The 26,677-nt window shown below is 43.2% G+C and overlaps 1 protein-coding gene across 4 annotated transcripts in view; it reads left to right on the forward strand.

The window, feature by feature from the left end:
• AK7 (adenylate kinase 7) overlaps positions 1-23,477 on the forward strand; it is a 54,228-nt gene extending 30,751 nt beyond the window's left edge. For 2 of the 4 annotated variants that reach the window (XM_004262378.2, XM_033440154.2), the window contains 9 exons: positions 855-1,004; positions 4,378-4,506; positions 6,582-6,714; positions 12,142-12,270; positions 12,704-12,772; positions 17,033-17,230; positions 19,654-19,874; positions 22,763-22,921; positions 23,213-23,477. In XM_004262378.2, the coding sequence (XP_004262426.2) occupies positions 855-1,004; positions 4,378-4,506; positions 6,582-6,714; positions 12,142-12,270; positions 12,704-12,772; positions 17,033-17,230; positions 19,654-19,874; positions 22,763-22,921; positions 23,213-23,251 (1,227 nt within the window). In that variant the 3' untranslated portion in view covers positions 23,252-23,477. The remainder of the gene's footprint in view (positions 1-854; positions 1,005-4,377; positions 4,507-6,581; positions 6,715-12,141; positions 12,271-12,703; positions 12,773-17,032; positions 17,231-19,653; positions 19,875-22,762; positions 22,922-23,212) is intronic. The other 2 variants (XM_033439628.2, XM_033440605.2) reach the window with 2 other exon arrangements.
• Positions 23,478-26,677: the final 3,200 nt, after the last annotated feature.

The following is a 26,677-nucleotide window of genomic DNA, read 5'->3' on the forward strand; positions in this document are numbered from 1 at the left end:
CTCTTCGGCCTCTTTCAAAAATTCAAACAGGAGGCTGAATTTCTGATTCCATCACAGCAGCGCCGAAAGTACAGTTTTAGTCATACAGTGCATTCTTCCAGCTTGTTTTGGAATATAATATTTTTAGGAATAAATTGCAACAAAACGGTGCATTGGAACATGTTTCTGAAAGAACTGATATCGTTGGTTGCCTCTGAGGAGCAGAACTGGATGGGTGGTGATGGGGACCAAAGGGAGTGCTTTCCCCTCTACTTTTCTTTTTAATTGAAGTATAGTTGATTTCCAGTGTTCTGTTAGTTTCAGGTGTACAGCAAAGTGATTCAGTTATACATATATATATTTTTTTCCAGATTCTTTTCCCTTACAGGTTATTACAAAATACTGAGTAGAGTTCCCTGTACTATACAGTAGGTCCTTGTTGGTTATCTATTTTATATATGGTAGTGTGTATAAGTTTCCCCTATACTTTTTGTTCTTTTGGATTTTGAACCGTGTAATTGCACTACTCAAAAAATAGGTAGTATTAAAATTTGTAAAAAAAAAAAAAAAAAAAAAAGGAAGAAGGAAACCTTCCACTTGGGCTTCTAGTATCTCCCTACTCTTTGAGTTGCTTGTATCACTGTACCAGCCAGGATGCTGCCCGTCACAAGAGAGCAGATGTGAGGGAAGTTTAGGGTCACAGAGTCTCACAGCAGGTGGTCTGTCAAAACTTAGAGCTGCCTTAGTTGACGGCCATCTTTAGTGAATGTGTTCATATTTTTTTCTTCAGTAACTTCAGTGATTTGGGTCTGTTATAACTCTCAAGTGGAAAAAAAAAAAAAAGGACAAATCTCTAATGTTCCTTTATCTCTTAGCAAGAGGATATTGACCATTTACTCGTCAATTTGAGAATGGAAACACTCATTGTGAAGGAAAATTTTAACATTCGATGGTTCGCCCAAGCAGGATTTGTGGAAAATATCAACAGTATCCTCAAAGAGTACAAGCAAAGCAGAAGATTACTGGTAACTATAACCACTTCCTGTGTAAGCTTCTGATTTAAGCAAAGTAAACGAAACTTTTGGTGTAATTACACCAATGAAAGTACTTTTTCAAATGTCTGAATTTCTAAATTCAAGTTCTTTTTCAATCTTTTTTTTTTTTTGGCCACACCACGCAGCTTGCGGGATCCTAATTCCCCAACCAGGGATCAAACCCGTGCCCCCTGCAGTGAAAGCATGGAGTCCTAACCACGGGACCGCCAGGGAATTCCCTCAAGTTCTTTTTCAAATTTGACCTATTGCCCAGGCCAAAAAAATCTACCTCTATATTCTATTGATACTTGCCAACTGAATATTAAAAATTTTTAAGTTGACAGAGATGATTGTTATGCTTAACACGAATTGAACATGATAGGAAGCCCCAGACTGACTGTCACAGAGTTGTCCCTATAAGGGAAAATGTCTGGTACCTTACTGGCCTGCCTTTTTCACCCCGGGTATACATCTGGAAAAGGGTAGGTAGGAGGTGGGGACGTCTGATGATTACTTTGACCTTTTCTTGTTGGCCACGGGATTTGCCAGTCATTTTAATCACCACAACTTTTCATAGATATTCTTATCTACATATATAGACGAGGAAGCCAAGGCTTAGAAGATGGAGCAATTTCTTCAAGGTCTCACAGCTAGTCAGGGATTCAAATTAGCTAAGATGCCAACTTAGCTAGAATGGCCTTACTATGGGAGCCTCCACACACCCGTCTCTGAAATCAGGTAAATGCATCCCTTGCCCACATCTTTGGATTTATCCCAGGGAGGCATTCCAAAGATGAAAGTAAATGTGACAGGAGAAGCCATTTCGAAAGCTATAGTCTATGAGTGACAGGTGCCGTCATAGTTGAATTGCCATCGTGCATGGAAATACTGCGTAAAAGCAAGTAGAATTGCCATTGTATCCTAAGAACAATATTCTCCTGCAAAGCATGCCTTGTTGAGAAGCAGTAAAAGATGTGACACTTTAAAACCTAGAAAGAAAAAATTAAAAAAAAATTTTAAGTAAGTAATTAAAAAAAAAAAAGATGTACCACTTTACAAAAAAAAAAGTGATCGGAGACTTCCCTGGTGGTTCAGTGGTTAAGACTCTGCGCTTGCAGCGCTTCCACTGTAGGGGGCGCGGGTTTGATGCCTGGCTGGAGAACTAAGATCCCACATGCTGTGTGGCACGGCCAAAAAGTTTTTTAAAAAATTAAAAAAAAAAGAAACAATGATCCTTTTAAGCATCTGAGACACCCACGACGGCTCTACTTGGAGGCTGTCCTGAGGCACAGAGCAACCTGAGAGGTTAGACTAGTATTGTCGTTTGTGGGTCAACGTAAAACAACACCCAGTCAGAGTAGAGATGGGACAAGACACCTTAAAGAGACCATACGGTTCCTGATTAGCAAAACTGGACAGGACATGATAGAAGGAGTAAGCATATCTAAAAATTAAACTGAGTCTATCCATCCCTGGGGGCATTGGTCAGCTTGGCAGCATAGAACAGGAAACACGACCAAGGACAATGTAGACAGTGCCACACCAGTGACATCCAGCAAGATGGAGCCTCAAGCCAAGGGCCTCCACAACTCCAGTTCCTTTAGCAAGGCAAAGTCATCCCTGTGCAGAGACAGGTGCATCCAATCACCTTGACCTAATACCATTCAACAGTCCATCCATCCAACTCTCCTTGGTCTGATCAAAGCTCATCAAGCTACCTTCTAAACGTGTCTGCCTTGAGGGGTAAATGTGCCAGACACGTGCACTTGGAGTGTTCTGAGTTCAGTGGCAACCCTACTTCTCATTATAACTGAATAAACTACCATTCTGGTTTTGTACCCGGATGAGGTGAGCTTACCCCAGGAGACAGATCCGCTCTCGGTGTGTGGATGAAACAAGGCACATGAACCTGCCCAGTTGACAGCCGCACAACAGGCCTTGGTGACTGCACCATGCCTATCTCGGAGCCCAGCCCTGTCCATCAAGACTCAGCTCCAGAGATGCTCTCCTGACCGCTGCCACCCACCACTGCCCTCCATCTTGGTCATTGCCATCACCCGGAGAGAGCCTGTCCCTAAGCAGACAGGGTCATTCACGTCCACCACGCCTTACCCAGTACCACTGCAGTAGCCCTGCTCACTCCCTTCACAGCCTTGGCTGCCTCATCTGACAAATAGTAATAATAACAATAGTAGTAGTATTAATAATAATGATAGTAGTAATAATAACAATAACCAACTCTGTGCATGAAATTATGTAGTCTTTAAGCACATGGACACTCTGCCCATGGAAATGCTTTTCAATGGCATGATTTAAATAAAAATTTTTTTTAATTTAAAATTTAAAAAATTTGCCTTGCAAAATACCAGGCTTTAGTTTCACAACTGTTTGGACCATTTTGAAAGAAATGACTATTTGTCACTGATGTTTTTATTTATATTAGAAATAAACATTTGCTCACCAGTTATGAATGTGATGAGCTTCTAGAAACTTTTTTTAAAAATGAGTGTATTTTTCAGATGTAGAGAACAAACGTATGGACACCAAGGGCAGGAAAGCGGGGGGTTCAGGGGTGGGGTGGTGGTGGTGGGATGAACTGGGAGATTGGGATTGACATATATACACTAATATGTATAAGATAGATTAATAAAAAATAAAAGTAAAAAAAATGAGTGTATTTTTAAAAACTAGGATAAATTAACTGTTTTCATTTATTTTTTTATTATTATTTTTTAAATTTTTATTTATTTATTTTTTTGCGTTATGCGGGCCCCTCACTGTTGTGGCCTCTCCCGTTGCGGAGCACAGGCTCCGGACGCGCAGGCTCAGCGGCCATGGCTCACGGGCCCAGCCGCTCCACGGCATGTGGGATCTTCCTGGACCGGGGCACGAACCCGTGTCCCCTGCATTGGCAGGCGGACTCTCAACCACTGTGCCACCAGGGAAGCCCTATTTTTTTTTTAGTTAACTGTTTTTAAAAAGAAAAGTTTAATTAAAGACCAAGTTTAGTCCAGAAACAATGTTCATCAGGCAGTAAATTAAGCACCCTGTATAGTGGACCAGAAATTCTATTTCTCTGCTGTCTTTACAGGAGTAGCACCACAAAGATGAAACTGGTAGCATGTGATGCTTGAGTACTTGGTTCACATCCTGCTGAGTGTCGTGTGCCCCGTGCCCAGCTCAGGGCACGTAGTGGATGCTCATTAAACACCAGGAGGAAGTGACTCTGGGGTCTTGATGGAGGAGTGAGAGTCAGCCTGCAGGATCCCGAGACTTAAAAGGGCCGCGACCCTTGAAATAAAGAACACTGTCTAGCTACAGATGGTTCAGAGCTCCCTGTATGACGCGTATTCTCCTCTTTTAGCCCATCAAGATTTGCATTCTTGGTCCTCCTGCGGTGGGAAAATCCAGCATCGCTGAAGTGTTGTCCAAATACTACAAACTGCATCACATTAAACTGAAGGATGTCATTTCCGAAGCCATAGCAAAACTGGTAACACTTTTAACTACTTTACTGTGAATTTTTATATTTTAAAAATGCTTTGTCTTACTCATAATTAAGAAATCACTAATTTTCCATGGCATATCCTACAAAGAGATTTGTTATTTTAATTGGATTTTGTTGTTGGCTCCATTATGAAAACACAGAAACCCACATGGTTTTCCTCTGGAAGCGTCTTTCATGGGTCGCCCTTAAAATTTAGTCTTTCTCCAGCTATTGCTCAAAATATATCTTGCATTCTCTCTATTGACTGGAACATTTTCATTTGTTTCTTTATTCTTTTTTTTTTAATTGAAGTATAGTTGATGTACAATATTATATAACTTACAGTTGTACAGTGTAGTGATTCACAATTTTTAAAGCTTATACTCCATTTATAGTTATTAAAATGCTTTGTCTACATTCCCCATGTTGTACAATATATCCTTATTGTAGTTTATTTTATACCTAATAGTTTGTACCTCTTAATGCCCTGCCCCCTACCTAGCCCATTTCCCCTTCCGTCTCCTCACCAGTAACCACCAGTTTGTTCTCTACATCTGTGAGTCTGCTTCCTTTTTGTTATATGCACTAGTTTTTTTTTTTTTTTTTTTCCGGTACGCGGGCCTCTCACTTTTGTGGCCCCTCCCGCTGCGGAGCACAGGCTCCGGACGCACAAGCTCAGCGGCCATGGCTCACGGGCCCAGCCGCTCTGCGGCATGTGGGAGCTTCCCGGACCGGGGCACGAACCCGCGTCCCCTGCATCGGCAGGCGGACTCTCAACCACTGCGCCACCAGGGAAGCCCCACTAGTTGTATTTTTAGATGCCACATATAAGTGACGTCACACAGTGTTTGTCTTTCTCTGCCTGGCTTATTTCACTTAGCATAATGCCCTCCAAGTCCATCCATGTTGCTGCAAATGGCAACATTTCATTCATTTTTATGGCTAAGTAGTATTCCATTGTATGTATGTGTATGCGTGTGTGTATATGTATATATACATATACACACCATATCTTGTTTATCCATTTATCTGTTGATGGACAGTTAGTCTGCTTCCATATTTTGGCTACTGTAAATAATGCTGCTATGAACTTTGGGGTGCACATATCTTTTTGAATTAGAGTTTTTGTTTTTTTCGGATATATACCCAGGTTTTTTTTATTCTTGATGTATGTTTCTCAGGGTATTATCAGACCATTTATCAACAGCTTAAAAAAAAAAAGACTATTTTCTTAGTGCAGTTTTAGGTTCACAGCAAAGTTGAGAGGAAGGTACAGAGATTTCCCCTACATCCCTTACCCCTTGCACAGGCAGCCTCCCCCATTATCATTAAACCCCACCAGAGTGGCACATTTGTTACATCAGTGAACTTATATTCACGTACCATATCACCTAAAGTCCGTAGCAGACATTAGGGTTCACTCTTGCTGTTGTACATTCTATGGGTTTGGACAAATGTCTAATGAAATGTGTCCACCATTATAGTATCATACAGAGTAGTTTTCCCTGCCCTGAAAAGTCTCTGTGCTCTGCTGTCCCTCCTTCTCCCTAAATAGCTGCTTTTTATCATTTTATTGGGAATGGTAGGTGCTGAGGTACATTTCCAAAGATGATTATTAAAAGTCTTGATTTCTACAAAATGTGTGTCCCCCAAGTAAGATCCAACCTGATACTTGGAAAAGTGTTGATTCTTTTTTGTTTGTTTGTTTTTGGGCTACATCATGCAGCTTGCAGGATTAGGATTAGTTCCCCAACCAGGGATCCAACCTGGGCCCCCTGCAGTGGAAGCTCGGAGTCCTAACCACTGGACCGCCAGGGAATTCCTAGAAAAGTGTTGATTCTTAAGTAGTTCTGGCGTTAGCACAGAAATAGATTATTCTCCTAAAATAGAGTAAGAAACCCCCCCGAGGCTCTTATCTGTCTTCGTAGATAGATAGACGCATCCTGACCACTTTTGCACAGCTGTCCTTGAGCACCTCCCCTGTTTGGGTACCAGCCTTTTCCAGGATCACTCGCCAGATGATTTATAGCAGCCAATCAACGCAGGGCATCATCTGATTTGAATATCCCTGTGGTATGTAGGAGGCGATCATTACACCTAAGCATGTAGGGGAAGGAGGAGAAGAAGAAGGTGAAGAGGAGGAGGAAGTGGAGACCGTGGAGGATGCTCAGGAGTTCTTGGATGGCATCAAGGAAAGCCTGGAGCACAACGCAGGTAACCGCACAGCACACGGCTGCACTGCTTTTGTAACGGTGGGATTGATTTCCTTGTTATAAAAAACTACTTGTTTGCTATTAAAAGTAAAGTACAGAAATTATAACAACCACACACACACACACACACACACACACACACACACACACACACAAAATCATTCACTATCTCAACCCTGGGGGAAAAAATCCCCATTAATATATATATTTTTTTGCGGTACGCGGGCCTCTCACTGCTGTGGCCTCTCCCGTTGCGGAGCACAGGCTCCGGACGCGCAGGCTCAGCGGCCATGACTCACGGGCCCAGCCGCTCTGCGGCATGTGGGATCTTCCCGGACCGGGGCATGAACCCGCGTCCCCTGCATCGGCAGGCGGACTCTCAACCACTGCGCCACCAGGGAACCCCCCCCCATTAACATTTTGTTGACTATTGGTTATACGATGGGAAAGAATTACCTAAGTTTTAAAACAATCAAATGTGTAGTCATAAATATTTATAAAGCATCAAAAAACATTAATTAAAAGGCAAAGGGCAAATCAGGAAAAAGTATTTGCCACCAATATGACAAAGAGTTAATAGCCTTCATGCATAAAACGCTCCGGCAAACTAATTAGAAAATCATGAAACCCCGAAGAGAAAAAAATGGATGAATAACTTGGACCAATAATTAATTCATTCAGGAAGAAATACAAATAAATAGAAAAATATTCTTGCCCACGGGGTAATTTGAACCAGTTTGTTGAACACTGCATCCCAGTGAGGTGTCCCTTTAAACTCAAGCTCCGGACTCATTCTTTCCCCACCCTTGGATGGAATTTCAGGCTGGTCCCACTGCAGCTCTTAGATAATAAGTAAGTGGGCTCTCTGTTTATTCATGCTTTCAGAAGTCCATTCCAATCACAAACTAAGTTTTGAACTGAGATGTCTTTAAGGGAGCTTGCCACCCATCAGGAAAGCAGTCAGCAGCAGTTATGAGAAAAATAAAACCATTTCATTTTTACAGCTAGATAGTTGAGAACCTCCATCAAACTGGTAATACTGGCATTGGCTATAAACCAGTCCAACGTGTAAGCAAGTTTGGACTCTGACTCAGTGGAGAATTTCCCCCCCTCCCATCCTATCAAGCACATCTGGTTTCCTGCCTCTTACTTTTCCCATCTTGCTGGTGGCTGTCTCTGATCCTCCAGGGTTGAGCTGGGGCCAGTCGGGGTCAGGGAAGAAGGACAGAGGTACAAACTGGCCCTCCCCCTGAGGACCGCCACTGCATTCCCCTGGGGCCCCCCCCGCTCTGGACTGCCCTCCCCTCTCGGGTCTTCTGGCACCCCACCCTTTGTCCCTCAAGGCGTAGTCTTAGACCCAGCTGCTCTTCGTCAGGAGTAATCCCTTCACACCCTCCTCTGAAGTCCTGTTTACCCCTTTTCCTCTCCTTCCCCCAGGCCACTCCAATCTAGTTTATGGAGTGGAGAAAATGTTTTTGTCTGCATACACTGAGCATTCACTTAAACCAGCTCATCATCTGAGTCTGGGTTTCTGCTTTTGTGTGGGCTGGGCCAGGAGGATGTGGAATTTGGAATCCCAGATCAATGGCCCAGAGGAAAAGGTACGCAGAAAACGCAGATCAACACTTTGAGATATGACACTGCCCCTGCCTCGCCTGTGACACTGGGGAATCACTATCTTGGTTTTAGAGTTTAATAGCATCCTGGCTCCTACCTTTTGGGAGAGGGGAAAAAACAAAATAAGACACTCCATTGTGAGGACACCTGTGGAAGGAAGTCTAGCAAGGCCACACGAAAGGGCAGGGGACTGGGAGTTTTAGGAATCCACAGGTGAACATGGCCACGTGTACATACGCTGTAAGCCTGGGGCGTAGGGCCAGAAACAAACACGGGACAGCATTTACTGACAGGAACATATAACTGGTCTCTGCAAGGACCCAAAAGTCTTGTCCAAGGACTTCGTGTAACAGGATGACGTGAAGTACTGACTGGGCTCTTTTCACGTCCAGGGAGGTGACCACACAGAACAAGAATTATGGCTGAGAGCAGTCACTGCGTCACCCAAGTTCAAGAAGGGCCTGTCCTTGGCAGCAGAGTCTGTTCTTCCCGCAGATGCAAGAGAGGCCAAACTGGGTCAGCAGCCTCTGTCTTCAGAGGGGAACGGGGAAGGAGACAAACCTGCCTACTGTCAGTATGCCCTCCCACCCACTTCCTACAAGATGGCGATGGTGCAGTCAGTCCCCTTTAACCTTAGGAAAGTACTTTTTTTCTTCAAGTTTGTCCCAAACTCCTTCCTATTCATATTTACCTGAAACTAGAAACACGGACCCCGGTCATGTTTAAACAAAATAACACCTGTGAACCCATGGCATTAACCTATGTAGAAATTTCACAGAACGAGGACGCAGAGGTTAGCACACTTCTCCCTCCCGTGAACCAATGTGTCATCATGTGATTCTAAGGAGTCCAGCAGGACAGATCTCACAATCCCACAGTGAGACACCTCCGTATCCTCTTCTATTCATGATTCCACTCCCGTCGGCCCCTGACCATTCAGCTAAACTAGGGACTCGGTGAATGCACTAGAATGCACGGAATCCCACTGGTTGGTGGGATTCCAGGTGATCATTGAACCAGTCTTTCAACTTTTCTGTGAGTTTGAAAATGAAAAGTTGGGGAGGGGGATGTATGTGAATGTATCAACTTTTATGTCGATAGCATCGTGTCTCTACTGTGTGTGGATTATTTTAAAAACCCTGGTTGCAGCTATCTGTTTTTAAACTAAGTTTTAGTAATTATGAATATGCATTAATATTAGCATTTTAAACATTACTGTTATTTGAAAGGCAGACTTAACATTTAAAAAAAAGAAGAAGAAGCAGTGTGGTGTTTTAAAGGCCATCCAGCAGGGCTGTGCTCGTTCACTTTAAAACGGAAGTGACCATCCCCTTCCGAGATGCTCAACGCCACCGGCCAAGATCACGAGTGTATCTCCAGGAGGTCACAGTTCTCTGGAAAAAGGCGCTTGGGCTTGGCCCTTTGCGTACTCACATTCCATAGTTATCATAAACTGCCGCTCAAGCTCCCTTCTGGCGTAATGAACACTTATTTCTAAAACAAACAAATGAACGGCAAAGCTCACTGCCTGAAATAAACCAAAGGATGCCTTGGAGGGGGCCAAAGCTAGATTTCCGAGTATGTGCCTTTCCTTACCAACGAAGCTTTTGAAAATTGAAGATAGAATGTTTAAATAAAAATTGTCTTTTGATATTAGTGTATCCCTCAGTAGGGCTCAGTAGTTGCGGCACATGGGCTCCAGAGCGCATGGGCTCAGTAGTTGCGGCACACAGGCTCTCTAGTTGTGGGGTGCGGGCTCAGTTGCCCCATGGCATGTGGGAGCTTAGTTCCCAGACCAGGGATTGAACCTGAATCCCTTGCATTGGAAGCCGGATTCTTAACCACTGGACAACCAGGGAAGTCCCCCCTTGACATTTTTAAAATGTGGGTTTAGGGACTTCCCTGGAGGTCCAGTGGTTAGGACTCTGCACTTCCACTGCAGGGGGCATGGGTTTGATTCCTGGTTGGGGAACTAAGATCTCGCATGCACTGCGTGGCGGAAAAAAAAAAAACAAGAAAAGAATGTGACTTTATTTCTTTACAGCATTTTGAACCTTCCTGAGAAGTAACATCAAATCATTTTGAGGAATTTCATTATGTTAAATAACACCTTTGATTATTTTTTTTGTCTCTGCCATAATATTTAAATTTCTGAAAGACACAGTTATTTTCTGAATCAGTTACTGCCTAATGATTCGTGTGGCAATGAAAGGTAGAAGAAAGGAGAGGTGTTTTAATGAGATCATTTTACTGTCATTAACAGAGTAATAAAAAGAGACCCCAAATTATTTTATATTGTAGACCCACCAATAAACTGAAAGTATAGTGCTACCCTAGAAAGAGCTTTGGAGATCAATTTCTCAAACTCGTCAAGCTTGTATTGCTGTAATGTATACACTAAGCCATGTAAGGGCAGGGCTGTGTCTTGGGAATGATAGCTGTTCAACAATTACATGATAGATGAATATTTTGGAGGAGTTACATCATATTGTCTTGGAAACACTGTGATAGTTTTAGAACAAACTCCTCCAAGCAACTGCAGGAACCCTGTGCCCATGGCTGGAGAGGGAACTGTCCAGTGGGGTGAAGGTCTGCAATGCCCACTGGAAAAGGCAGGGAAGAGGGGGCCACGCTCCTTTCTGCAGCCTTAAAGAGAACAGTGCCTTTAAGGGTCAAGATCAAGGTTGATTCTTATTCAAATGTAGCAAATATTTATTGGGCACCTACTATTAATAAATTGTGTGTAGGGAATTCCCTGACGGTCCAGTGATTAGGACTCTGGGGTTTCACTGCCTGAGGGCCATGGTTAGATCCCTGGTCAGGGAACTAAGATCCCACAAGCCGTGCGGTGCAGCCAAAATAAAAAATAAAAATAAATCATGTGGCATCAGCACGCATGAATACTATCCCACCGAATTCTCACAACAGAAGCATTTATTATCACGTATTAAGGTTATAGAAGCATATATCAAAACAGAATTGAGTAAATCCTGCTGGCAAGTGAGAACACCCTGGATTCCTCCAATTACTCCTCATTCAACTTCAACCAAAAGTTGTGACCACGGAAGAACATTCTGGAAGCGCAGACATAAGCATCCGATTCTGTTCTTTCCTGCAGACAGGCTCACTGGGTTCTCCTACTTTATTGGGCATGAGAGTTCATGTGTTGTGCTCAAAATACAAAACCACATATTTTTCACTTTAATGCAAAAATAAGAGATTTTCAATAGTAATTTTGACTACACAAGAATTTTTGAGATCACTTTACTTTTTAAATTTTTTTTAACATCTTTATTGGAGTATAATTGCTTTACAATGGTGTGTTAGTTTCTGCTTTATAACAAAGTGAATCAGTTATACATATACATATGTCCCCATGTCTCTTCCCTCTTGCGTCTCCTTCCCTCCCACCCTCCCTATCCCACCCCTCTAGGTGGTCACAAAGCACCGAGCTGATCTCCCTGTGCTATGCGACTGCTTCCCACTAGCTAGCTATTTCACGTTTGGTAGTGTATATATGTCCATGCCACTCTCTCACTTTGTCACAGCTTACCCTTCCCCCTCCCCATATCCTCAAGTCCATTCTCAAGTAGGTCTGCATCTTTTTTCCCGTCTTGCCCCTAGGTTCTTCATGAACGTTTTTTTTTTTTTAGATTCCGTATATATGTGTTAGCATATGGTATTTGTTTTTCTCCTTCTGACTTACTTCACTCCGTATGACAGACTCTAGGCCCATCCACCTCCCTACAAATAACTCAATTTAGTTATGTAGAATGTGACTGCACAGTAATATTTTTTTTCTTTTTATTAGGTCGACTAGAAGATGAATATATAATTAGATTTATAAGAGAAAAGCTAAAATCCATGCCTTGCAAGAATCAAGGTTACATTTTGGATGGATTCCCAAAGACCTATGATCAAGCCAAAGACCTGTTCAACCGTAAGTGTGGGTGTTACCTTTATTTTGAATGTTTACATTCAAATAAGTCACAGCTTTATTGTTCAGAGTAACAGTAGTCACAATTAAAATAAACAAAAAAATCGGAGCGACTATACCTAAAATGCAGGCTTTCCTAGTTATGGCTAGTTTTCATTAGTGACTACTAGTTAAAATATTTAATTATTTTAAAAATAATTTTATTTATTTATTTATTGGCTGGGGCCGTTCTTAGTTGCAGCATGCGGACTTCTTAGTTGCGGCATGCATGCAAGATCTAGTTCTCCAACCAGAGATCGACCCAGGCCCCCTGCATTGGGAGTGTGGAGTCTTAACCACTGGACCACCAGGGAAGTCCCAAAGTATTTAAATTTTTTTGCACAATCCTTAGTAATAATATGTAATAAACTTGACAATGTATATTTTGTTTTACCAGAAGAAGAGGAAGAGGAAGAGGAAGAAGCCAGAGGCAAAAGGTTTCCCTGTGATAAATTAATCATACCTGGTAAGTTTAAAAGACTTCTCCAAGGTCATATTTAAAGGAATGCCATTTGATATCTCTTTTGTACCAAAACAATCCTTTTGATGTGAATAAAATACCTTTTGTTTGTTTGTTTTAGGAACAAAGTGAAATGATACACTTAAAATCAAACTTCCAAGCTAAAGAATTCACTGGGGGTAAATATCAGGGATATTAAAATTCTCAAATGGACAGCAGTCCCTTTGAGAGCATTCATTTCTGCTGTTCCTTCCTGTAAGAGAGCAAAAGATTAGCCAATCTGTTGGTGCCCTGACTTTTTTTTTTTCTGTATTTAAAAAAAATTGAGGTATAGTTAATTTACAATATTATATAAGTTTCAGGTGTACAACATAGTCATTCACAAGTTTTAAAGATTATACTCCATTTGTAGTTATTATAAAATATTGGCTCTATTCCCTGTGCTGTACAGTGTCTTGGCTTCTGAGTCAGTTGGCAAGACCCCCAGGGACTAGATCACTGCCCCTCCTTTCTGTTCTGCTTCAGGTGCTAGCCACGCCATAATCTTTTCTGGAGGACATTCAGAATCCAGAACTGGGGCTTCCCTGGTGGCGCAGTGGTTGAGAGTCCGCCTGCCGATGCAGGGGACACGGGTTCGTGCCCCGGTCCGGGAAGATCCCACATGCCGCGGAGCGGCTGGGCCCGTGAGTCATGGCCGCTGAGCCTGCGCGTCCGGAGCCTGTGCTCCGCAACGGGAGAGGCCACAGCAGTGAGAGGCCCACGTACAGAAAAAAAAAAAAAAGAATCCAGAATTGAGGCTGGGCAGGAAAAAGCTGCTTGGTTCCCTAACTCCACAGCAAGTTTATCCTATTACATATTTACACAGAGCTTTCACAACATACCCTTGAAAGAGAAATATAAACAACTTATTCCACAAAAAAGGATTTGCTGAGCAGGCATTTCTTGTGACTTTGCCATGAACTTTAAAGGTTTTTTTTCTTTTTTTATCAGTTTGCATGAGGTTTAATCAAGTTTTGATCATATGGTAAATACAAGAACAGCTATTTTCAGGAACTTAGCCTAAGGCTGTGACTCGGAAGGGCCTGCTTGCTCACCGTGTCAAAGTCCCCAGGAGAGTCGGTTCACAGCTGTAATCCTCTCCTGCCCCTGGTCCAGGCACAGCTTGTGATGAAGCTTCTGGAAGCAGAGACCATCAGAGAGCAGTCATCCTCAGGGATGGATATTTACCATTTGCCTGAGGCAGGAACATGAAATGCCGGAGGAATGGGCCGTCTTAGGTTTCCTATTAATTTATGTGTTTGCCTCAGAAAAAGTTAAAAAGTAAAGTTGATTAGTCTAAATAACCAGGTCTGTCCAGTTTATGAGAGCTGATCACTTCTGGGCGACAGTCATTCATTGCAAACCCCGTAGTAAATCCTCCCGTTCCCCCTGAGGCAGCTGGATAAAATTCACCCCAACCCAACATCTGTCATGCACCAGGCACCACACAAGATGGGAGCTTATTGAGCCTTTCCACGAGCCTGTGAGGTAGGAATTACTCCCATGTTTACTTGATCCAGAGCCTGAAGCCCAGAGACTAATGCAAGTCAGCTTCGCTGGTAAACGGCAGGGCTTGGATTCAAACTCAGGTCTTCTCATGCCACTGCCTCCAAAAACCAGAATGAATGAAACCCCTCCCTAAGATAAGAAAATGGAAACGCAGGAGGTAAAATGGTGCATTATTCTTAGTCCTGATCCCCTGGGCTGCCCTCTCTGTCGGATGCGGTCCAAACATGTCTAAGATGTAATCTCTTTGGAATGTTTAGTCTGTTCTTTTCAATTAGCCTCTTTCTAGAAATTGTCATTATTTTCTATCTTCCTGAAAGAAATCAGATCATTGTCTCATTTGTGCTGCGGGATTTTAGTTTGTGGCAGTGACTGAGACACGTGAGGCTAATGCCATTGAAAGAAGAAGTTATTACTCACATTTCCCCAGAGAAGGAAGTGTGGCAACCATGCAGGGCCACGTGGGGAAGCACCAGGCTTGGTCAGGAGGAGGGGAAAGTCGAGGACACAGCCTTTCTTGGGGTTTCCATGGGAAAGGCAAAGCAGGGCAGAGTAAACAGCTTTTTTAGAGGATTGACTAGTGTGAGTAGTTGCAGTGGGCTTTGGTCTCTAGTTGCCTGGTCCTGGCCCTGGGATGAGTTAAGGCAGGAGAAATATTGGTTTGTTATCTGAGTTATATAAAGGGCGTGGTTGGCTCGCATATGTGAGGCGTGCTCTCATTTCAAATGAATTGTTTACTATCTTCAGAGGTAGCCCTGGGAGGGGCATTCTCTCCCTAGGTCTGTAAGCAAAAACATCATAAGATACAGAAAATAAAAAGCATGCTTAATATCAGCATCAGTGCTTGATTTGAATGATGAAACATTTGATTGTACAGTAATTCAGTCCTAGGTGGTATTATCTCTCATTGATAAATCATTGCATTTTATCACTGTTAGCGTATATCCATTTTGATTCTTTTCAGATCTGTTAGTTGAAGGAGACAAGTTGAAAGCTATACCTATGTGATGAATATGGAAAAATGTGTTAAGACATAGATTTTTCACATGGCTCCAGATAGACCTCTTTGTCGTATACAATCTCACCAGCAGAAATCCATTCCTTGTATCTACAGTCAGCCAGTTCAAGGACAGTAGATGTCCTGAATCATTATCTTGAGACACTGCAAAATCTTGAAGTTCTTTCTGAATCACAAAAGAGAAAGGACTTTAAAAAATATATCATCTAGTGGGAAATATATTTCATCATATTAAAACTCTGAAAATTAGAAGCCAAGTATATCACTTATTATTTGCAATATTTTATTAACTAGAATCTTCATCCCCCCCAATCACTGGAAAAAAAGATATAGTACTACATCATGAAATGCTTAGATTATGAACAGAATTATTAAGTTTTGATCTACATGTCTTAGATCATAGAGCTTAAATAGATTCAATTTCTGGTGAATTTATTGACATAATTTCAATTTAAGTACTGTACCAGCATGTGGGGCTCCAGATGTCTCCTTTCTTTTGAAAAATATAGCTACTCGTGCAAATCAAATGGTGAAGGATGAGCATTGAAATTAAAGTAAAATAGGTCAGAAGAGTGGTCATATCAGACAATGGTCATGAGTTTATAGGATCTTATTCCGTAAGCTCTGTCCTCAGCCTTTGTTTTCACTATTTGCTTTCACACGAAGCAGATGAAGTTCACACATGTTCCACGCCCCCTGGTCAGCACCACACTATGGACTCTACCCGATACACTTATTTTTCTCACCCACTCAAGAAAGCTTATTAGAATGCAGTTAAGTGAGAATGGCATTTTTATGTGGCAAACCAATCCAATTTTAGAATAAAAATTAAATCAGTCCCAAGCTTTGCCAGGCTCTTATAGGCAGCAAGTTATTTTCGATACACCTGGTTACTGATCTGGGCGCCAGGGTACTCTGGTCCTGCTGAGAACAGCTGAGAACAGTAACTCGCCTAGAAAGCTTGTTACACAGATCTACACTTTAATTATTCACTCATTCATTCATTCACTCCACAAATATCCACTGAATTTGTGCTAGGCACTGGAGAAACAGCTGCTCTTACAGTTTAAAAGAAAATTGCAGGTGGGTGAAATGATCACTGTCATTAATATGATCCGTGTATCAAATATTCGATAAGCGTTGGCCATGTTTTACTGACCATAGATGTTTCATAGCCCATGGCATGAAGTGAGGGAAGAGCTCAACTCATGGAAAATTAAAATCCCAGGGGAGTCTCTATTTTTATTAAGTTGGCGAATCAGCCATGAAGGTATTTCCCTTATAGCCTTGAGTCTCTTTGGGAGCCTGTGATATTGTACTGGAAAAGTGACAAGATGATGACAGGTATCATAGGGTTATTAGAGATTTGCATTTACAATTTCTGCTGTTTTTATTTAAAATAAAAAGAAGAAGGAAGGAAGGAAAGCAGAAGGGAAGGGAGGAAGGAAGGGAAAGAAAAATAATAGATCTCACAAAATGCCCACTGATTGGGCTTCACAGTGTGGTCTCTGGAAGCATGGGTGATTGGCATGCATCTGTCCTCCATGAGAGGCAGCAAGGCGGCCAACTTGTCAGGCCCTTTGCCGTGACAGGAGATCCCACCTGGTAACCAGACATTCGGTCGAGCAGTGGCCCGTCCACCAGCACATGCTTGCAAGCTCCGCAGTCACGGTGTTAACTCACGAGCTTCTCCTTCTCTCCAGAATTCGTTTGTTCGCTGGATGCCTCAGATGAGTTCCTCAAGGAGCGGGTGATGAATCTCCCCGAGAGCATCGTGGCGGGGACCCACTACAGCCAGGGCCAGTTCCTCCGGGCTCTGAGCAGCTACCGGGACAGGAACACTGAAGATGAGACTGTCCTCAACTACTTTGACGAACTTGAAATCTATCCGATACATATTGGTACAAAATAAACTCAAGGATAAACTGCAAGTGGAGCAGGGCTGCCCGGTGTCAGGACCCCCGGCCAACTGCGTGCACGCTTTCATAGGGCTGGGGGAGGGCGGGTCAGTGTAACCGTGTGCCCGGGGCCTGGGAAGTCACAGGATAAGACAGAGGAGTTGTCTACTTGAGGATTTGGTGGTGTGGCGGGTGTTATTGTCATATGAAAACATGCGGATATATTATGAAGTTGAATACCAAATTGGCATTTTTTAATTTATTTTTAATTTTTTACCAAATTGGCTTTTTTTTTTTTTTTTGCGGTACGTGGGCCTCTCACTGCTGTGGCCTCTCCTGTTGCGGAGCACAGTCTCCGGACGCGCAGGCTCAGCGGCCATGGCTCACGGGCCCAGCCGCTCTGCGGCATGTGGGATCTTCCCGGACTGGGGCACGAACCCGTGTCCCCTGCATCGGCAGGCGGACTCTCAACCACTGCGCCACCAGGGAAGCCCCCAAATTGGCATTTTTTAAAGGGCACTTCAAAGATATGTGGTTTGCTGCCAGCTGCTTTGGGCCATTTCCCCAGTGTCCTTGGGGGCAGCGTCCTGTCCCCCTAGCATTGCAGGACACTGGTGCTCTTCACAGAGCCGCTCCTGGCCTTTAAGACCAGCCAGCTGGCCCCTTAGCTACTCAGAAATCAAATAGCTCTTCATCGTATTCCTCCTGTTTCCCGTAAACACTTAACTCAGGGCTGAGCACCCAGCAAGCAGCCAGTGAATATGATCTCTCATCAGCCTCACCTCCGCCATCATCGTCACTGCCTCCAAATCCAATCTGCTGTAGCTGTTTCTCCTCCCCTTGGCTTGATGGGCCCCTGAACTTCCTTTCTGATTTTCTGGGTCTTGACACCTCTTCTTTGGGTTTGGTGAGAAACTGCTAGCCTGGTGGAAGCTTAGCAGCCAGGCTGATCTTTGGGATCTCCCGAGGCCTCTCTTCATCCCCCAGAACCAGCTGAGACAGCATCTGGATCCTGGAGTCCTGGGAGGCTTAGAGCTCCTCCACTCCTCCCCTGCCCTCCCCCCTCCTTTTCCTTCTCCTTCTTTTGGTCTTAATATTGACATTAGTCACATATTCTGGAGTTTGGACTTTTTTCTATTCGAGTAGGCTAACTGAAACAGTTAATTTTTTATGAATTGGAAATGTATCCTAGGGATTTGCCTGGTGATCCAGTGGTTAAGACTCCGTGTTTCCACTGCAGGGGGCATGGGTTCGATCCCTGGTCTTGTCCGGGAACTAAGATCCCGCATGCCGGGTGGTGCGGCCAAAAAATTAAAATAAAATAAAATAAAATAATAATCCCAGAATCAGGACTTCCCTGGTGGTGCAGTGCTTAAGAATCCGTCTGCCAATGCAGGGAACATGGTTCGATCCCTGGTCCGGGAAGATCACACATGCCGCGGAGCAGCTAAGCCCGTGCGCTACAACTACTGAGCCTGTGCTCTAGAGCCCATGAGCCACAACTACTGAAGCCCTCGCACCTAGAGCCCGTGCTCGGCAACAAGAGAAGCTAACGCAATGAGAAGCCTGCGCACCGCAACGAAGAGTAGCCCCAGCTCGCTGCAACTAGAGAAAAGCCCATGTGCAGCAATGAAGACCCAAAGCGGCCAAAATAAATTAAAAAAAAAAAAAAAGTGTCCCAGAATCATTGATTCTCAGAAACAGAAAACAAAAGAAACCTGGAGGTCACCCAGCCCAGCCTCCAAGTACAGGACTTCCTTCTGTGGAAACCCCCAAGTGAAGTGCCCCAGTCTCTGCTTGAATGCTTCCCGGGGTGGAGAACTCATTCCTTTTGAGGAGGTCCACACGCCCATCCATCCATTCAAATCAGCGGTGACCGTCACAGCTCAGACCTGAGCCCCAGTCTTGCTCCCTGTGACCCCCAGAGACCAGTCTGATATTTGCCAGTGAGACCAGAAATTCTAAACTGTGCTGGTAACTAGAAAAGGAAACACTCATATGGTAATTTACGCAATCTACCATCACAAGATTATACTAATAGAATTTTCCCAAAAATGGATTCAGAATAGATTGCAGGCAGGACCAGATTATATATTTTTTTAAATTTATTTTTGGCTGCATTGGGTCTTCCTTGCTGCACACGGGCTTTCTCTAGTTGCAGTGCGCGGGCTTCTCATTGGTGGCTTCTCTTGTTGCAGAGCACAGGCTTTAGGCACGTGGGCTTCAGTGGTTGCAGCACGTGGGCTCAGTAGTTGTGGCGCACGGGCTTAGTTGCTCCGCGGCATGTGGGATCTTCCCGGATCATAGCTCGAACCCGTGTCCCCAGCACTGGTAGGCGGATTCTTAACCTCTGCACCCCCAGGGAAGCCCCAGGACCAGATTATAAATGTCTGTATTGCTCTCTTCCTCTCTTCTGGTTTTTAAAGATGTAGGAAAACTCGAAGACGCTCAGAACAGACTTGCTATCAAACAGCTCATCAAAGAGATTGGGGAGCCTCGCAATTATGGTTTAACGGATGAAGAAAAGGCAGAAGAGGAGCGGCGGGCTGCTGAGGAACGGCTGGCCAAGGAGGCCATGGAGGAGGCAGAGCGACAGCACAAGGAGGCTGCGGAGATGGCAGAGAAGATCGCTCGCTGGGAGGAGTGGGTGAGTGTGTGCACACGCGTCGGGGCGGGGGAGTGGGTGGGGGATGGGGGCTGGGGGCTGGCAAGACCATTCCGGCCTCTCGCGCTTCCCATCCGGCTAATAGAGAAATGTCTCGGAAATACCCCAAACAAATTTTTGTTGTTTTTTTGTTTTTGTTTGTTTTGTCACATGTACCATTTTTTTTTCTTTTTTTAAAATTTCTTTCATATGTACCATTTTTTAAAAGATGCCCCGGTCTTTTGCTTAGGGTAAATAACAAGGATAATAACAGCTAGCCATTGACATAGCATTAACAATACACATCGTTGTAAGTGTGCCATTTGCTGCCTGTCAACCTGGTGATTTCATCTGGTTTTCCTCCATTTACCCATCCAACTTGGGTGGTCAGCCTCATTCTACCCTTCTTCTCCAAATCACTGAGTCTTATCAATTCTGCCTCCTAAAACAGCACTCACATCCACCTGCAGGGCTCCCTTCTCCTGACCAGGGTGCCAGAATGATGTGATGCCTTCTGGCAGGTCTCCCCAGCTCCACCCTCCATCTCCAGTCTGTTTCCCTGCTGCTGCCAGGTGATCCTTCTAAAATACAGATCTAGGCTTCCCTGGTGGTGCAGTGGTCAAGAATCCGCCTGCCAACGCAGGGGACACGGGTTTGAGCCCTGGTCCGGGAAGATCCCACATGCCACGGAGCAACTAAGCCCGTGCACCACAACTACTGAGCCTGCACGCCTAGAGCCCATGCTCCGCAACGAGAGAAGCCACTGCAGTGAGAAAATGGCGCACTGCCACAAAGAGTAGCCCCCGCTCGCCGCAGCTAGAAAGACCCAATGCAGTCAAAAATAAATAAATAATTAAATAAATTTATTTAAAAAAAACAAAAAATAAAATACAGATCTGGACTTCCCTGGCAGTCCAGTGGTTAAGACTCCATGCTCCCAATGCAGGGGGCACAGGTTCCATCCCTCATCGGGGGAGATCCCACATGCCTCTTGGCGGGGCCAAAAAAAAAGAAAGATACAGATTCAGCACGTCCATTCTCTGTTTAAACGCTTCACAGGCTGTTCATCGCTGTTCGATGAAAGTCCAAACTCCTTACCATGGCCCCCAAGGTCCTCTGTGACCTGGCTGCCTCTGACATCTCCGTGCATTTAAATAAAGTTCCATCTGTGTGATTAACTTCTTCCCTTGCTTCAAGTCTTTGCTAAAAGTCATCTTTCTAATGAGGCCTTTCCTGGACACCATATTTAAAATTTCAGCACCCGCCCCACTGCATAACACGTCCTATCCCTTTCTATACTTTTAAATTTCCCTCTTGGGACTTCCCTGGAGGCCCCATGGTGAAGGCTCCTCGTTTCCCGATGCAGGGGACACAGGTTCAATTCCCTAGTGGGGGAACTAAGATCCTGCATGCCAAAAAAACACAAAAACAAAAAAAATAGATTTCCCTCTTTGCATTTATTCTACCTAAGGCAGTAAATGTATTTTATATCTTTATCTTGTTTCTTGTCTTTTGGCTGCACATTTAACTAATGTCCATGGCCAGGAGTGGGCCGGACTGATGGGCTTAAGTCCCACCCAATCCACTAGGCTGAGAAGGGAGATTTCTCAAAGGAAATCTGGAATTATTAGTCCTGAGAGAGGGGGGCTGTATGCTGAGCATAACACAAGTCCACCAGATCAATACCTTCGAGAGTTTCTACTAGCACTTTTTTTATTTTTTTTTGGCTGCGTTGGGTCTTCGTTGCTGCGCGCAGGCTTTCTCTAGTTGCGGCGAGCGGGGGCTACTCCTCATTGAGGTGCGCGGGCTTCTCATTGCTGTGGCTCCTCTCTTGTTGCAGAGCACAGGCTCTAGAGTGCGCGGGCTTCAGTAGTTGTGGCGTGCAGGCTTAGTTTCTCTGCGGCATGTGGGATCTTCCCCAACCAGGGCTCGAACCCATGTCCCCTGCATTGGCAGGTGGATTCTTAACCACTGGGCCACCAGGGAAGTCCCTATTAGCACTTCTATGATTCTGTGATCCTTCCTTCCTTCCTTCCTTCCTTCCTTCCTTCCTTCCTCTTTCTTTCCTTCTTTCTTCCTTCCTCCCTTTCTTTCTCTCTTTCTTTCTTTCTTTCTCTCTTTCTCTCTTTCTCTCACTTTGCTTCATCTGGGCAGCTAGAAATTATTTTGGTTTAAGAAGTGAGGTAGGATCATCATCATCATTATCATCATCACCATCATCATCATCATATCATCAGCATCATCTTTTTGCCTGTCCTAGAGGGATTTGGATTGCCTAAGTAATTAAGAAAGTGAACATACTAGAGAATGGACTTGAGGATATGGGGGGGGAAGGGTAAGCTGTGACAAAGTGAGAGAGTGGCATGGACATATATACACTACCAAAGGTAAAATAGATAGCTAGTGGGAAGCAGCTGCATAGCACAGGGAGATCAGCTTGGTGCTTTGTGACCACCTAGAGGGGTGGGATAGGGAGGGTGGGAGGGAGGGAGACACAAGAGGGAAGAGATATGGGAACATATGTATATGTATAACTGATTCACTTTGTTATAAAGCAGAAACTAACACACCATTGTAAAGCAATTATACTCCAATAAAGATGTTGAAAAAGAAAAGAAAGTGAACAAAAGGGGTGATTAATAAAGATAAATCATGCTGGAAAAAAGAAAAAAAGAAGTGAAGTAGGGGTCCAGTTTATTATTTTCTATATGACTAGGCAGTTGTTAAAACACCACTTACATATTTTCCCTGTCAATTGGAAATACCATCTTTATCATAACATGATGAACATTTATAGCAGTATCTACTTCTAGTGCACTCTGGGGTGAGTCGTATGAAACCGTTCTTCTTTTTCCATCTATTTATTGCACCCCCAAATGTTCTATTTGTAGAGTAAACGACTAGAGGAAGTTAAAAGAGAAGAAAAAGAATTACTGGAGGCCCAGTCTATTCCCTTGAGAAACTATTTAATGACCCACGTCATGCCAACGCTTATGCAAGGTCTGAATGAGTGTTGTAAGATCAGACCCGATGATCCTGTTGATTTTCTGGTAAGAGATTGAAGGCTTTTTTTTAATATCAATTTGAAAATAAAATATACCCAAATCTAAATGAAAAGCCAGTTGAGACAGAGAAATTGTGTGTCTGGTTATTTGGGAAATAGCCTCTGACACCTTCATCACATTTTATAATAAGATTTTTGTTACTCATTTCAAAGAAAAAATTTGTGCACTTTCATTTTTAAATTGTAAACATTAATAGTACAAATTAATGTACTATTAATTCTAAATTAATAGTACATTCTAAATTGTTGACTTTTTTTTCTTTTTTCTCAATTACAGGCAGAGTATCTTTTCAAGAACAATCCTGAAATGCAGTGAAATTTTAAAGATCTCATGTCATATACTTTTACAGAGCTGGAGATGACTTTAACATTGTAATTTGAAAAATTTCTTTAAAAAATGATTTTCTGGTTTTGGGGAAATTCTTTTTTTCTCCCTGCAAACAAATATTTTATTAAGTAGATTCATTATAAAAAGCTCTATGGCAACGAGTCACTACTTCATTAAAACCATATTTTGAGAGGTAAATTGTTAAAGTATCTGTGCATAGCTCATGGGATAAATATTGATTTAATATTTCATTCTTTGTCTGAGTATTCTGTACACTAATGTTTATAGTAATTTAATTTATAGCATGAAGAAAATCAGACTATGTATTATTCTAACATGTAAGCTAATGAATTTATGTGATTTGTTATGTCCCCAATACTAGTGGTGTTAGAAACGGAAATAAATTAGAACAGTTTATGCTTTTTGAGTCACAGTAAGTCAGACATGTTTGTTTTCTGCAAGGTTGCTTTTTGAGTTCAAGGTCAGCACCCAACCTATGAGTCAGAGAGAATTCTAAACTGCTTGGTAGAAAGACTCATGTAACAAGATGAATAATTTTTCATATCTGCGATAATTAGAAAGTTGCTAAATATTTTTAACCAACTAACTTTACCACTATGGCCTTTTCAGCTCTAAAAATCCTATAATTCCCAGAATGACACTGGATGAGAAATCAGTTTAGGTTGATCTTAATGGCATATATATTTCATTTCTTTAAATAATGAAATCTGAATATAACTGCACTCTTTTTGTGTGTGGCAAAATACACACAACATAAATTTACCATTGCAACCATGTTAAGGTGTACAGTTCGGTGGCACTAAGTACATTCATGATACTGTCCACTCATCACCACCATCTAGCTCCAGAACTTTTCCATCACCCCAGTTGGAAGCCCTGTACCCATTAATCAGTCAGTCCCCATTATCCGCTCCCCTCAAGCTCCTAGCAAACACTAATCTGCTTCCTGTCTCTATGGATTTGTCTAATTGGGATATTTTATATAAATGCAATCATGCAATTTGTGGCCTTCTTTCACTTAGCATGTTTTCAAAGTTCATTCATGTTGTAGCATCTATCAGTACTTCATTCCTTTTTATGGCTGAAAAATATTCCACTGTACAGATAGACCATATTTCGTTTAATCATTCACGTGTTGATGGACAGTTAAGTTGTTTCCACCTTTTGGCTGTTGTGAATAGAGCGGCTATGAACATTTGAGTACAGCTTCCTGTTTGAACCCCTGTTGTCAATTTTCGGTAGAAACCTAGGAGTGGAAATATCATCATACGGTAATTCTGTATGGGGAACCACCAGACGAGTGGGTGTGTAGCAGTACCACGTTGTAACTAAGCATCTTTTCATGTGCTGGCTGACCAGTTGTGTATCTTCTTTGGAGAAATCTATACTCGAGTCCTTTGCTCACTTTTTATTTGGGTTGCCTTTTTGTTACTGAATTGTAAGAGTTCTTTATATATTCTGGATAGAAGACCCTTATCAGATATGTGATTGGCAAATATTTCCTCCCATTCTGTGGCTTGTCTTTTCACTCTCTTGATAATGCCCTTTAATGCACAAAAACTTTAAATTTTGATGAAGTCAATTTAGCTATTTTTCCTTTACTTCACTGCACTATTTTTGATCCTTATTTTAATCGAAAACACTAAGTAACTAAAGAGAATACCTTTTGGACAGTTTGAAATCACTGGTCTTTATAATAGTTACATTTTCAGGCCTTCAGTGTGGTTACATCTGGTGACCTTGCTTCTCAGTTCACTGAGAAAACCCAAGCAACCGAAAGAGAACTTCTACATCCTCCCACTGCAAACCTACCCCTGCCTTCCCTTCTGCTGCAGAGAACGGTCTGTGCTCCCACCTAAGATCAACCTGTGCCCTGAATCCCACCGCTTCTCACATAGTCCAATTCTTCTCCTGTAATCCTCCCTTCTCTCCCACAGCTTGAGTTTTCCCTCTCCTCTGGATCATCGCCCTTAGCTTCAAACTTATTCTCCTACTAACTCCCATACGTCAAAACAAGACAAGACAAAAACCCAACTCAAATGAAAAATCCCTCCTAGACCTCCACATCTTCCTCCAACCACGGGCCCAAAATTCCTGTCCTCCTTACAGCCAGGTTACCAGTGACGTCCACATTTCCAAACCTAATTGTTAGTTCTCAGTCCTCATCTTCCTTGCCCTCTCCGATCATCTGACACATTTGATCATTTCCTCCTGAAACCCTCTCTTCCCCTCACCTGAACGTCTAACAGCCCCTCGAACTTTAGCATAGCCAGTCTAGCTGCAGATCCCTGTCTTCCTTCCCCTCACCTGCTGCTCCCACAATTTCCAATCTCAGGTATTGGCAACTCCATCCTTCCAGCCGCTCAGGCCCTAAACTGTGGAGGCATCCCTGGTTCTTTTCTTATTCTCTTACCCCATATTCCATGCATCAGTGCGTCACATTGGCCCAACTTTCAAAACATATCCGAAGTCTGTCTGCTTCTTACCCCTCCAACATTACTGTCCTGGCCTGCTCCTTTCTGTGACTTCTTTCAACATCCCAACAGGGGAATCTTGTTAAAACACAAGTCAGATCTGCTTAAAGCCCCCCCAGTGCCTTCCGATCTCACACGGATGGGGAGGCAAAGTCCTGACCTGGGCCTTCGAGGCCTGATACAGTCTGACCCCTCGTGACCTCATTGCCCCCTCACTAAAATCCTCATTGCCAAGTGCACTCCGTGTTGGGGCCTCGGCCTGGAAAACTTGGCTCCCACATATCCACATAGCTCACCCTCACTTCATCCGCGGCTCAGCTCAAATATCACCTCCTCAGAGAGGCCCCCCAGATTGTCCTCCCAATGACATCCCACGCTGTTCCTTTTCTCTGCTGACACTTGACATCATTTTATATGCCCATGTACTTATTGTCTATATCCCTCACTAAAATGTAGCCTCCACGGAGGCAGGGATTTTGTTTTGTTTTTCTGTCTCTCTACAGACTAAAAAATTGCATAGCACATGGTAGAGGTACGATAAATATCAGTGCATGAAGCTGTTTAGCTGAAATTTTGCTACACAGCTATGTTTTTTATAACTAAATCAAATCTCTAGTTATTCAACAAAGTCCGTAGTCTATTTACATTTCTATATGGCTGTGACAGAACACTTAAGTAACTCTGAGGGTCACCAAGATGCTTCACTAAGTGGCATCAATTTTGGTGAATTCACTATGGAGTCTGGCCCTCAGCCATGCAAGTTTAGAAGAGTGATCTCAGTAGCGTTTAAGGATAGATAGGACCCTGAGACGCTGACATGTCTTAACAAATCTCCTAAGAGACCAGCAGAGAAGACAGAGTACCAATTTATTTACAATGAGAAACATAGTTGAGTGAGCTGAGACTGGCACCCGCTTCA

Source organism: Orcinus orca, chromosome 2 (assembly GCF_937001465.1).
Source record: "Orcinus orca chromosome 2, mOrcOrc1.1, whole genome shotgun sequence".
Lineage (NCBI taxonomy): Eukaryota > Metazoa > Chordata > Mammalia > Artiodactyla > Delphinidae > Orcinus > Orcinus orca.